At 54.3% G+C, this 13,525-nt stretch overlaps 1 protein-coding gene across 1 annotated transcript in view; it reads right to left on the bottom strand.

Moving 5' to 3' along the window:
- Positions 1 to 13,525, bottom strand: part of CCBE1 (collagen and calcium binding EGF domains 1) — a 213,231-nt gene that overhangs the window by 22,476 nt on the left and 177,230 nt on the right. The window contains exons 4-5 of the mRNA XM_045296239.1: positions 6,210 to 6,344; positions 3,802 to 3,954 (exon numbers count right to left, since the gene is read on the bottom strand). Coding sequence (XP_045152174.1) covers positions 3,802 to 3,954; positions 6,210 to 6,344 — 288 coding nt within the window. The remainder of the gene's footprint in view (positions 1 to 3,801; positions 3,955 to 6,209; positions 6,345 to 13,525) is intronic.

Consider the following 13,525-nt stretch of genomic DNA (forward strand, 5'->3'; position numbering starts at 1 on the left):
GGTGGTGGTGGTGGTGGTGGTGGTGGTGGTGGTGTGTGTGTGCGCGCACAACTATTTACAGCTGTTACCTAGAGGCGGTTAAGGAGGGCGAGGAGAAAATTCACAGCCTCGCTTAATTTGAGCAATGAGGTTTGTGCCACAAGACTCCTTTGTATGAACTTAAAAAAAAAAAAGGCGTCTCATGGCCACCGAGTCGATTCTGGCTCATAGCTGTCCCACCGGCTCGAATGGAACTGCCTTATGTGAGTGAAAAAGCCTCATCTGTCTCCAAGGAAGAGGCTCGTGGATTCAAACTGTTGACCTTGCAGTTAGCCAGCCTAACTTGTAACCACTATCACCACCAGGGATCCCTCTCATTGATAAAGGAGCCCTCAAATGTACTCGGCTGCTAATGGAGAAAGGATGGAAGTTTGAGTCCACCCACCAGGGCCTTGGAAGAAAGGCCTGGCAACTTATTTCTGGAAAACCACCCACTGCAAGCCCCACAGAGCCCGGTTCTACTCCGACCCCAGGGTTCTGTCTCCCTGAGACTTGGCGCCAGCTGGACTCCAGGGGACAAACCACCAGGCCACGCTGACTTGGCGAGAAGCAGAGGGACTTGGCCCATCCAAATGACTCAGCAGGAGCAAACTGGCTTTCAGGGGCACACAGAGCAGGGATCTGCCGCCCAGGCCCACCGCAGGTCAGCACCTCTGGCCTCCGGCTGCTTCCTCCCGGAAGCACAGCAGCCGTGCTGCATCTCCCGGAGGGCCCCTGAGCGCACGCATCTTTATGATCATAACTTGCATCTTCCAAGCGGCCCTGTTTTCAGGACGCTATAATTAGTGAACTGTCCATAGGAGTTTCTTTAGAAAATAAATTGGGGATGCGCAGGTTTAACGACATCAGCCCCCTCCCAGCGAACATTTTGGTGCTAATGGCAGGCTCCGGGGATGGAGGTGGGGTACTTTTAATAGGCTTGTTGCTGAGAATCTCTGAGCGGGAGACCCTTGGCTGTGGATTCTGATTCCCAGTGACCCTGCAGGGCGGGGGTCTGCTGGGATGTGAACGTGATGGAGGCCACGTGCCACGGCTGCTTCCTGCGGAGGGGCTGCGGGGTTCAAAGCGCTGACCTTTTGGTCAGCAGCCAAGCCCTTCCCCACTGGGCCAGCCAGAGTCGTACCCAAATGTGTGAAGATGCAACCCTTTAAAGAAAGAGGCGTTTTCATCACCACTCGGTCGTGCAGAAGTCATCTGGTGGAAGGGCTGTTCCGAGTGGTGCCCACGAGAGAGGGAAAGGGCCCGCGCGGCCCAAGCAGGCTTGCACACCTTCAACCCTGGTTGTCTGGGGGCTCCGAGCCTGTCACTGGCTCAGTCTGAGCCCCAGCCGCAAACTGGCCACCCCGAAAGAAGCGTTCTTGATAGCTTGCGATTGACTGCACCCCTTAGAGAAATTCACAAACACAATTCATTTCTGTTTCTTGGTCCACAGTTTGCTTCTCAGAGGAGGCAGGGAAGGGGTACATCCTGGGAAAAGCACAGCCAACTGCGCTTCTCAAAGAGGCAGCCAAACTTCCTCCACCTCCCCACCTCAGGGCCCTGGCCTCCTGCCTTCCGGTACGGGCCTCCGGGGCCTGGCCAGCCCCACCCTGGCTCGCACTGGAGAACAGGCCAGTGCTTCTCACTCAGCTGACCTTATCACCATGCTCTGGTTCAGGGCTGCCCCCTGGGTACCAGCTGGCATGGAGACAGTATAGGGCTCACGGCGTGGGGGGTTGACATAGAACTGGATTGGAGAAACCTAAGGTTCATTTATGTGAGGGACAGGTCAACTCAGCCTATGAAGTTGTACACCAGGCTTTGCCAATGCCTGCAAGGGATGGGGCTTCTCCCGTCACTGCTAGTGAAGGCGGCATGATGGTTACTTTTATGAGCCCACTTGGCTGGGGCATGTTCCCAAGTGTTTAGCCAAGTGCTAGTCTAATTGCTGTCATGTAGTAGCTACATGTGGCTAAATCCGGTGCCTCAGCAGGGCAGATGGCCCTCCAGGATGGAATCTGATAGACTGTGACCATCTTCCACAGCGTGACCAAATGCAGCAGAAGCACCTGTCACGAGGTAGCACCTTCTAAAATGTCATGTAGTGCAATAGCATCAATTGGTTGCAAAGGGACTTTTCTTGGGGTGTAATCTGCCTCCAGACCATAAAGAGGTAGTTTGGTGGGGACCCGCCCCCCACCCCCTACACACCATGTGAGGATGCCTTTAAATTCAAAGAGCACCAGGGAACTCCAGGGGCTGGTAGGGAAGGAGACCACCTGGCTGGTTTCAGCTCTAGAACGGTGAGAAAATACACTACCGTTCTCTCAAGCACTGACCTGTGGTATTGACGCTGCAGCAGCACGTAGGACCTCAGACCTGGCTCTGAGCACGGCGGGAAACCCAGCACTGCTGCTGCCACCGCGCAGAAGACCACCTTCGTCAGAAGCCCATGTGCACCCTCATCAACACTGATCTTTCTCACTTGAACTCTGTGCCGCACCCCCCACCCCCGTGTGTGTGTGTGTGTGTGTGTGTGTGTGTGTGTGTGTGATGCCACAAATGTCAGGGCCTTCAAACATCAGGCCTTCTTCATTCAACAGGTCCCCAACTGCCTAAGCCTGAGTTGGCTCCACTGGGACACCCAGCTTCTACTTCTAATACTTGGTGGCTTCCTCGTGACCCAGCCCGCTTGTCCTTGGAATTTTGCTTTGTACTTTTCTGTGCGAGGCAGCTGGAGCCCAGCTGTTTGTCCTCAGTGGACGGCGGCTGCCTGCCCTCCTGCCCGCCTGCCATGCCCCCGGGAGTCTCAGGCTGGGCCCAGGGAGCCCTGCGGTCCCAGGGCCCCTAACAATCGGGTTGTTCTCTATCCCTGCATTTCTTGGTGACTGTGCTGTGCTCCAGAACCTGCTCCCCACAACCTCAACATGCACCCCCCACCCCCCAACTCATATCTCAATGTCTCAGTCCTGCAAGCCTCTCCTGACAGTGTCCTGGCCCGTCCCTTTCCTAAACAAGGGGGTTTCAGTGTGAAATTAAATCCCTATGGCTACGCAACATTACTTCGTCATCGGATCCCCGTGCCCAGGGTGCTGGCCTGGTGCAGGTGACTCGGCAGTACCATGGGGGTCAGCTCCCGGCTGCCGCACTGGCTGCCGATGACTCCCTGCATGGCCTCAAGGCAGGCAGGAGTGGGTTACTTAATAAGCAAGGGCTTCCTTGTGCTTACTCATCTTTAGTGAGCTGTTTCACAATTTCCCACCCAACAAAGAGTCTTCTAGGTAAGGCAGACAGCTCTCGCTCAATCCTAAAGCACAGTGGTTCTCAACCTGTGGGTCACGACCCCTTTGAATGTCGAACGACCTTTTCACATGGGTTGCCCCATTCATAACAGTAGCAAAACAACCGTGATGAAATAGCAACGAAAATCATTTTATGGTTGGGGGGTCACCACAACATGAGGAACTGCATTAAAGGGTCGCGGCGTGAGGAAGGTTGAGAACCATGGCTATAGCGCCTTCCTTTCTACAGAATCAAAAACCCTTTTCAAACTGATCATCTCTGACAGGGATGGAGGCCCCATTAGGCAAGGTAAGCGCAGGTTGACTGCTGCTAACTAATTTACTGACCTGCCCTGCCCATCTTGTACTGTCTCCAACGTCTGTGAACCATCATCAGCTGGGTCCCCTGGGCTGCCACCTTCTCCTCACTGACCCAAACCAGGAAGGGTACCTTCCGCTGGCACCGGTAGCAGGACGGGCCGCTGCCGCACTGCCGACTCACCTGTGCCATTGGGATATTTGTCCTTCTTGGCGCACGTCCTCCCGTTCTCCTCCAGGACGTAGCCCTCCCGGCACGCGCAGTGGTAGCTGCCCGGCGTGTTGACGCAGACGTGTGCACAGAGCGTCTTGTTGCTGCTGGCACACTCGTCGATATCTGGGTCCAAACAGAGAGACGTTGCTTCACTCTCCACCCAGCCGGGGCTGCCAGGCCTTCGTCTCTCCCAGATACAGCAGGAAGCTAGAGACGTGGGCCATCCAAGCAGCCAGCACCCTGGGCATTTCCACCCCGTGACAAACTGTGGGAGGCAGGGTTGGCTGAGACGCCACTACCCAGCCTGGTGCTTGGTGGGCTGCTTCGAGAGACCACAGCTGTCACCTGCTGACAACAGTGATGAGCAAACAGCATTAACAGGACTGTTTGCCACGACCCTAGAGTGCTGAGTGTTTTATGTCCCCTTTTATGGCTGGGGGTCCCAGGCAGCATGCTGCTGACTCAGGGTCACTTGGGAAAGACCCTTCCCAGCGGAGAGGCCTGAATGAACCTGGGAAAAGCCACTTCTTGGCAAAGCAAACAGTCATCCTGGGTCTAGCAGGGAGTGTGTTCCCCAGGAAGCATCTGCCTCCTCAACGACCCTAACAGAGTCCTTAGGAGCTGGGGCAATGAGCCGTGGGGCCACCAAGCAAGGGGCCAGTATGAGTCCTCGCTGTCCCTGCACTTCACAGGCTTGCTCCCCTGCGAGGGGCCCAGAGACCAAAAGGTTTCCCACCAGGGGGACGGGAGAGAGGCCTGAATCCATTTCCTGTCCACTGGCTGAAGGCACCAGGTGGCAGTAGGTGGGAAAGGACGCATGTAACCCCAGACTGTGCACAGGTGGTGGGCAGAGGCAGGCTGAACCAGTGGTCAGTGACCCACCTCTGGTGGCCGTGTATGTGTGCCAAGGGAGGGAGGCCATTCATCTGCTCTCTGGCTACGGGCATCAGGTAGACCTGTTGTAGACCATAAAGTCATGGCTGTGTCCTCCAGGTAAGTCCTCAGCCTGCCTTTCTCCGAGTCCCCAAGCCCTGAGTGTGAGCTGTCTGTGTGGCCTGGGGAGCGGGAAAGGGTGGCTTAGGAGGCAAACAGCTGGGACTCCGAGCAGAATGCAGGTCCCATGGATCCCCACGGCCCCATATGCAAAGAACAGGAGAGGAACCATGGCCGACTTCAGCACCCTGTGCACGGGACCGGAGTCTCAGGGAGCTACAAGACCACCACACTCGCTGCAGTGGAGACTGGGGGTCTCTGTTAACTATGTGGTCTTAACTCCATTTGCCAGGGGCCTCTGCTAGAACTGTTCCTCCATAGGTTGGCAGGGGCCCTGCTGGGGCAGAGAGGGATGAGGGGCCAGTGCTCTCTCAAACGACGGTCACTGGAGCCATTTGCGGGAGTGAAGAGTCTGGGCTCCTCTTAGGGCCGCAGGGTCGTCATGAGATCTGGCAAGGAGGCCAGGAATCTGTTGGCCTGTGTTTAAAAACAAGAACCCCCAGATGCTCCCAAGACAGGCTGGGCATGAACTGACCACGCTTAGAAACACATGGTTCCCGGGAATAAGGAGCCACAGACCGGCTTCAGAAACTCACGTGTCCATGGTTGGGAAGGCCGGTCAATGGGGGAGAGGCGGAGGGAACCAGCTGGTGGCAACCGATACGTGGCCTCTCTCAGCGGCAGCCCAGGTGGCTGGCTGCTTGCCCACCCCTCACTCACTTCAAACCGGCTGGGTTTCCTTTTATAGTTTCTCTCTCCCCGCCCCCAACCCTTTGGTCTCTTTTTCTCCCACTCCCCCCAGCTGCTTCGGAGAGACTCCTTTCTCTGTGGAGTTCCTTTGCATGTTTCCCCGATGACCAATGGTGGTCCCTACACGACGCTCCCCCCAACTAGGATGCTCCTTTCCATTGTTAACGTCCCCTGCACTGGCTCCTATAGCTCACTGCCAATCAGGACCCGAGCACCACCAAGGCTGAAGAATTTCTCCCACTTAAAACGTCTTGTGACATATCTAAATGATCGTTTTTTAAGAGGTCGTGGTCACAAGACACTTTGTAACAATCATCACACATATAGCTCGGCGGCAACGATGACGGTCTTCATACTGTTCCATACTACCACGCACGGCTCCTGATGTTTCCAACACCCTTAACAAAATGGGACTTCTTATTTTTTTTCTCTTTTTCTTTTTAACAATCATCATGGAAGGGGGAGGCTCCCGGGATAACGTCAGACACGGCCCCATCCAACAAAATATCAGGGTTGAAAGGGAAGAGTCAATTGTGCCAACAGTTTCCGGGACCGGGCCTGGGCCACCCCAGCGAGGACCACCTGAGGGAAGAGCAGCCTTAAGAGGGGGTGACGGAAGGTCACTCCACACCCACCCAGGCAGTACGGCTTCTCCCGCCTCCGGTGTCGCTCCCGGTCGTATCGGAACCCCGGGTAGCATGTGCACAGCACGCGGCCGAAGTTGTCCGTGCACTGCTGCTCACAGGGGGCCTGGGCACACACGTCAAAATCTGCGAAGGAAAGGGGCTCACGTTAACACAGGTGGCCACACGGAGCTGCTGCCAGGCCCTCGTCTGGGCTGGACGCTGAGCTCTGGGCGGCTACGTTTGTTGGCCTCGAGTTGGCTCAGACTCTTGGCGACGTCATACGAACAGAGGGAAGTCTTGCCCCCCCCCTGCCCCCATCTCTGGGGGCATCGTATGTTTAAGGTCACTCTGCTCCTAGAGAGTTTCTTTCATCCTCACTGACCTTAGAGCCTTTCAACTCTTGCGGGCCAGGAGTGTCTCCTACGTGCGCTGCAGCGGGCGACTCAGCACAGTGTCAGTGAGAGTGCACAGTAGAACGCAGAGACTCAAAGGCACAGTTTAACGCCGTGTCGTGGGGCAAAGAAGAGAGTCACTGTGCATTGTGCAATGCCAAGGATCGTAATGCAAGGCAGAGTGTCACGGTGCCAGTGCGCTGTAGAGTAGCGCCGTGAGGGAGGATCACAGCGCCCGTGCAGAGCATCATGGTGCACAGTGCACAGCAGAGGATCACAGCGCAGTGTCATGCGGAGAATCATGGCGCCCCGCAGAGCACGGTGGGGCACAGGACGACACAGCGCATCACAGTGTAACAGTGCATCACAGTCCACGAGGGAACAAACGGAGTAGCACAGCGAATAGGGTAAGAGCGCATCACAATACGACAGAGTATCCTAGTGTCCTACAGAGCGTCCTCGCAGGCAGTGTAACACAGAAGCACAGTGCACAGCGGAGCATCATAGTGTAAGAGAGTGTCGCCGTGTCACACAGAGTCTCCTAATGATCCAGTGTCCTGCCGAGGATCACAGGACGCAGTGTAATGCAGGGCATCGTTGATTGAGAGTGCCCTCACTGCCGTTTGGTCTTTGCCTCTCACCACAGAGACAAGTTGCGTTAGACACCAGGCCCTGGGTCACGTGTGGTCTTTTCTTAACCACTCACTAATGATCGAGACAGTCCCTTCATCTCTGTGAAGACCGGCCGGCCCTGGACATGGGCATGGGTGTCCCAACATGGGAGTTGGACCTGGATATCAGGAGGCTCTGGGAGGATCAGGGAGGCTTTGGCACGGAAACGCGGGTGAGTTATTAGGGAGCTGATGCACGAGTGCCTGGGAGTGGGGTCTGTGCATTCTCAAGGGGGGGGTCATTCTGCACTCAGCGAAGGGGAGGGGTGTGCTCCAATGGCTGGAGACCACTTTCCAGCCCTTCTTCTCAGCCTTGTACAAATTGGGGGTGTGTGCGCTCCATCACTCACAAAGGATTAGGCGCTCAGCATCCCAGGCTCATGCGTTGTATTTAATGGGCCCCTGAAGGGACCTGGCCCAGCACCAGGAGCTCAGAACGAGCGCTTACTCCCAGAACCGAGCTGGTCTCTCATTAATCACGGCGCTATCTTTCCAGGTGCTGACAGATAAACTGTCCTTGGACCCAGACAAGCCAGGCTTTGCTCTGCAGCATGTGAGGTGGGGCGGGCAGGCTGTCAGCCACTGACGTGGGCGGGCCCGTGTGACAAGGATCATGCCATGTCTCAGGAGATTGCCCTGGAAAGCTGCCCCAGCTCGATTTAGGGGCACTGTGAACAGCCTGCAAACAGCGCCTGGACACGCGCATCCCCTCCGGGCAGCCCAGCCCGGTGCTCAGGGCACCTGGGGGTATGGGCCATTCTGGTAGGCCAGCAGCCCAGGCAGAGAGCTCTCCAAGAACTTGGGCTATTGCAATGTCCAACAAGGCTGGGTCCCCTAGCAACATCGGACGCCCCCACCCCAGTCTCTCTCAAGCCTGCTCTGCTCGATGGCTCTTTTGATGACCATCGATCGCAGCCCCTGAACAGCAGACTTACGTCACTGCTTTTTTGGAGTTCTGTCTTAAGGACTCTCTATCGATTTCCAGGAGTCCCTCCACAGCACAAACGGTTAACGTGCTTGACAGGTAACTGAACGTTTGTCAGTTCGAGCCTACCCTGATGCACCTCGGAAGAAAGCCCAGGCAACCTCATTTCTTAACAACCCTGGGGTATAGCTCTATCTCCGGAACCCCAGACTCTCGCTTGGCGCCGTCATCTCTGACCACGCCCATGTATCTGCTGATTCTGTTTCCCCTCTTGTAATTAATTTCCAACCCGCCCCTCCTTCCTCCTGCTCAGCACTTGGACATGGCTGTTGCTCTGGCCAGGTCTTCAGCTGCCAAGAAAAACACCTTCAAGAAGCCTGTGGTCTCAGCCACGGGCTAGTTTCTCCCACTGCCACTCACAGGCTGCCTGAACACCTCCTCACACACGGGCTGCCACATTCACTGAATCGCTGCTCAGCACCGGCCCTGTTCTAGACAGAGGGGGGCAGGTCTGGCGTCAGCCCCTCCCACCTTGCCACTGCCTCGGTGAGCCTCAGTCACGTCACCTGTAGAGTAGAGGAGGTGTGATATCCACTTCACACTGCTTTCATTCGATTAAGGGTTCTTGTTGACGTAATGGGTCATGTGTTAGGCTGCCAACCTCAAGGCCAGCAGTTTGAACCCACCAGCTGCCCCATGGGAGAACGATGAGGCCATTCTGCTCTCATAAAGGCTTTCTGCCTCAGAAACTCACAGGGGCCCAGTCAACCCTGTCCTATCGGCTCACCAGGAGTCAGGATCAACTCGGTGGCAGTGAGATTTTGAGGTTTGCAGTGACAGGCATGAACGCGGACAACGCATTAATGCTGAAAGCCCCCAGCTGACCTGCCTCAGGGTCTTCCTTCGCTATAGAAACAGCTGGGGCCCCCTGTTTGTGCACCTGGCAAGGAGAGTGTCCCTGGAGCCATCAGCACAAATACAGTCCAGTTCATTGTTGAACGAAAACAAGCCTGACCCTCACAGGGCCTGGCCTTTCAAGACGACACTTTGAGAGCTGGGCTCAGCGTGCTCTTCCTGAGAAAGACCAGGCAGGATGGACTCAGGCCACCAGGTCTCCTTTTCAACCACTCAGCCCTGCAGGAGCAGTGTGCAAGCAAGCTCAGATCCTGTGTAAACAAGTGGGCGTGGCTATGTGCCAATAAAACTTTACTTACAAAAACAGGCAGGGGGCCAGATTTGGCCTGGGGGTCACAGTTTGCCAGTGCCTGACTTAGGAAGATGGCCTTCCAGGGCGGCAAATACTTAGCTGGCACATTGGCTTAGAAACTCGTTTCTTTGTACTCCCTTTTCTGAAGCCCTGAGTGGATGATAAGACTATCTAAAACAAAAACAAACAATAGAAATGTGGGTGAAGGGAGACGTCGGACAGGGCAAGACATTACAAAATAATAAGTTATAAATTATCCAGGGTTCGTGAGGGAGGGGGGAGCGGGGAGGGAGGGGAAAATGAGGAACCGATGCCAGGGGCTTAGGTGGAGAGCAAATGTTTTGAGAACGATGAGGGCAATGAATGTACAAATGTGCTTTACACAATTGATGTATGGATTGTGATGAGTTGTATGAGTCCCTAATAAAACAATAAAAAAACAAAAAAAACAAAACCCCAAAACAAACAAATGAAACCCACTGTCATCGAGTGGATTCTAACTCATAGCAAGGCTACAGGGCAGCCTAGAACTGCCCCTGTGGGTCTCCAAAGCTGGGTGCCTTATGAAAGCAGACTGCCTCATCGTTGTCCCAACAGTGGCTGGTGGGTTTGAACTTGACCTTTTACATTACGAGTCAAAGACTTTAACCATGGCACCACTAGGGCTCCTTTTTTGACTTAGGACATAGTTGACACAACCAAACCAATGGGCTTGCTTACTCATGCAGAGTAATCAACGTTTACAAAACGTCTTTGAAAAGCAACTTTTAGTACCCGGGAGACCATGTTTCCTGGAGGTTATCTGTTCTAGGTTCTATTAAAGGAGCCCTGGTGTGGTAGTTATATTATCTGTGTCCACTTGAGACTATTAAGGGTGAAAGGGGTAGAGTCTAGCCTGTCAATCAGGTTGCAGCTTGATGGCCTCATTTGGTGCTACAGAGATAAATAGCTCACGGGAAGCCAGACACACACTCTCTCTGCTACACAGTCCTGTTGACAAGCCACATGGAGCGACTCTGATGCAGCCAGAGCCCTGGAGCTGGAGGAGCCACACGGAGACCCAGTCCAGTGCTGAGATCCTTCCACCCTCACTGGATTCACAAGACTTTCCGCCCACTGGACTGTGATCTTCCTGCATTCAGCATCATTGCACGGCTGTGTGAGTCTACAGAGGAATTTATGGATTGGTATTACATATGGGCTGATATTGGACTCACGGACTTGATCTGGACTGGACTGGGTTGTTTTCTTAATATACAATTGCTCTTGGATATAAAGTTCTCTCTTACAGGCATGTGAATGTCTCCCTGGATTTGTTCCTCTATTCCACCCGGACTAACACACCTGGTATCGTAGTGGGTTATACACTGGGCTGTTGACCAGAAGGCTGCAGTTAGAATTTACTAGCCACTCCTTGGGAGCAAGATGAAGCTGTCTGCTCCCTTGACGATTTAGTCTCAGACAGAGTTCTAATCTGTCCTATAGGCTCGACATGGACCAGACCAAACTCCATCGCAGGGGTTTGGTGTGCGGGTTTTAGAATATATGATCAAGCATCAGTGCTACTGTATTCTTACTTTAGGGTGAAGGAGGCCAGTTTTAGCCTAGGCATTTGAAACCACAATATCAAACAAGGAGAGGCATTCTCATGGATACGGCATCCACAGCATGTGCCCTTAATTAGGTCAGGCAAGGCCTTTCATGGGGACCCGAGATCAATTGCTTAAAATTAGGTTTCTATTGGTATCTGCCCAATGGTAATAGAAAGGACACAGCTGGTGACTGGGCAAAGCTGGTTTAAAAGGAATTGCAAATATTTTGACTTTCGTGTTTTGTTTCCCCCTAAACGTTTTTAGCCAACAGACTTGGCCAGCAGGGAAAAATTCAGCCTTAAAACGCAGGGCCAGATGTGAAGGTCCTCCAGCCTTCCTGCCAGGGACCACAGCTAGGGTGTAGCCAACACACTCATCCTTACACGGAAGGGAGTCATAAGCAGGCGCTAGCCATTTATCTCCAACCGAGAAAGAAGCAGACACACTGGCATAGTGGTTACGGGCCGGGCTGCTCGTCACCTGGTCAGCAGTTCAAATCCACCAGCCACTCCATGGGAGAAAGATGAGGCTTTCTACTCCTGAAAAGAGCCATAGTCTCAGAACCCACAGGGGCCGGTCAACTCTGTCCTGTAAGGCTGTTGGGAGTCGGCACTGAGTTTGGTTTTGGAGTTTGGGTCAGCTGTAGCGGTCCGGTGCCATGAAGTTGATCACGCTGCCCGGCCACACGTGTGCCAGGGTAGAACTCCTCCCTCAGGTGTGGAGGCTGCAGTCCTTATGGGAACAGAACACCTGGTTTTTTCCCTGCGGAGCCACTAGGGCAAACGTCTCTGTTAGCAGCTGAGGGCTTAGCTGTCTCACTGCCACAGATGGGCAGCTGCATTTGGAGAGCCGAGCCGTGAAGTTGTTTAGAGGCTCTGAGAGACCTGGCTTCTCGGGCAACGGTGACGGGAAGACTTTATCTCCCCCCTTGCACTTCCGCTCCAGACCCAGGCAAACGCACTTCTGTCGTCTCCGTCAGCGCTCTGCGACGCTCCTCTTCTTCCTTGTGAAGTCCCGGCCCGCTGTCACCTAAGTGCAGTCTCCCTCCTTCCCGGACAGCCTGATGGTCCTGGCCCGAGGCACGCCTGCACGGAGCTGTGCCCAGTGCACACACTGCAAGCCTGCCTCGTTCACTGAGCTCTCAGAGCCAAGCCCTGTGGCACAGTGCTGACAGCACTCAGCTGCTAACTGAAAGGTTGGTGGTTCAAACCCACCAGGAGGAAGCTGTGCAGTCTGCTTCCTTCAGTAGGAAAGCCTGTAAACCCTTTGAGGCAGTTCTATGCTGCCCTGCCCTCTAGAGTTGCCATGGCGAGCTGGGATTGACCGAGTGGCAATGGGTTGGGGTTTTGGGCTAATAAGAGCCTCCAGGACGAGTACGCGGTGCAGTGTTCTTCAGTGAGCTTAAGAGAGGAGACCGCGTTAGAGCTCACATTCTGAGCACCCGGCTTGTAGAAGCCGTGGGTGGCAGCGAAAGCCCACCATCCTCTTGCGGAGTCCCCGGCATGGACTAATCCCCTGTCCCTAGACAGGGCAAGGGAACCAGAAAGGCTGCAGCTCTACTTAGGGCAGCGGTTCTGCCTGTGGGTCAAGACTCCTTTGGGGGGTCGAACGACCCTTTCACAGGGGTTGCCCGATTCATAACAGTAGCAAAATTACAGTGATGAATTAGCAACGAAAATAACTTTATGGCTGGGGGTCACCACAATATGAGGAACTGTGTGAAAGGGTTGCGGCATTAGGAAGGTTGAGAACCACTGCTTGATGACTAGTTTCTTAGGGTTGACAGGAGAGGATGGGGGAAGCGGGGAGCTAATCATAAATAGGTCCCAGAATGAAGAAGATGTTTGACAGTTGTGGTGATGTACGCACAGTGTTCTTTACTATGTTTAGACCACTGAACTGTATGCTATATGTGTGAGATATCAATAAAACTCCTTTAAAAACAGTAACTGCATGATTCAAAAACTAGCATTTCCCTGAAAACTAAGGTGTTTCAAGAGCAACTTTCCCCAGGCCGCAGCTAGGAGGGGATGGAAGCAGGATTATAATCTCAGTCATCTGACCCCAACCTATCTTCCCCGTCCTCTGCATGCCAGAGCTGGGTTCCCATCATACACCACTCTCTCTCCCATATGCCACTCTCTCTCCCACATGCCTCTCTCTCTCCCACGTGCCACTCTCTCTCCCATGCGCCACTCTCTCTCCCACGCGCCACTCTCCCATACACCACTCTCTCTCCCATACGCCATTCTCTCTTCCATACACCATTCTCTCTCCGATACACCACTCTCTCTCCCGTGCGCCACTCTCTCTCCCATACGCCACTCTCTCTTCCCATACGCCACTCTCTCTCCCATACACCACTCTCTCTCCCATACACCACTCTCTCTCCCATACGCCACTCTCTCTCCCATACGCCACTCTCTCTCCATACACCACTCTCTCTCCCATACGCCACTCTCTCTTCCATACACCATTCTCTCTCCCATACACCACTCTCTCTCCCATACACCACTCTCTCTCCCATACACCACTCTC

This window comes from Echinops telfairi, unplaced genomic scaffold, assembly GCF_000313985.2.
Source record: "Echinops telfairi isolate 266 unplaced genomic scaffold, ASM31398v2 ScPeMD7_7400;HRSCAF=8409, whole genome shotgun sequence".
Classification (NCBI taxonomy): Eukaryota; Metazoa; Chordata; class Mammalia; order Afrosoricida; family Tenrecidae; genus Echinops; species Echinops telfairi.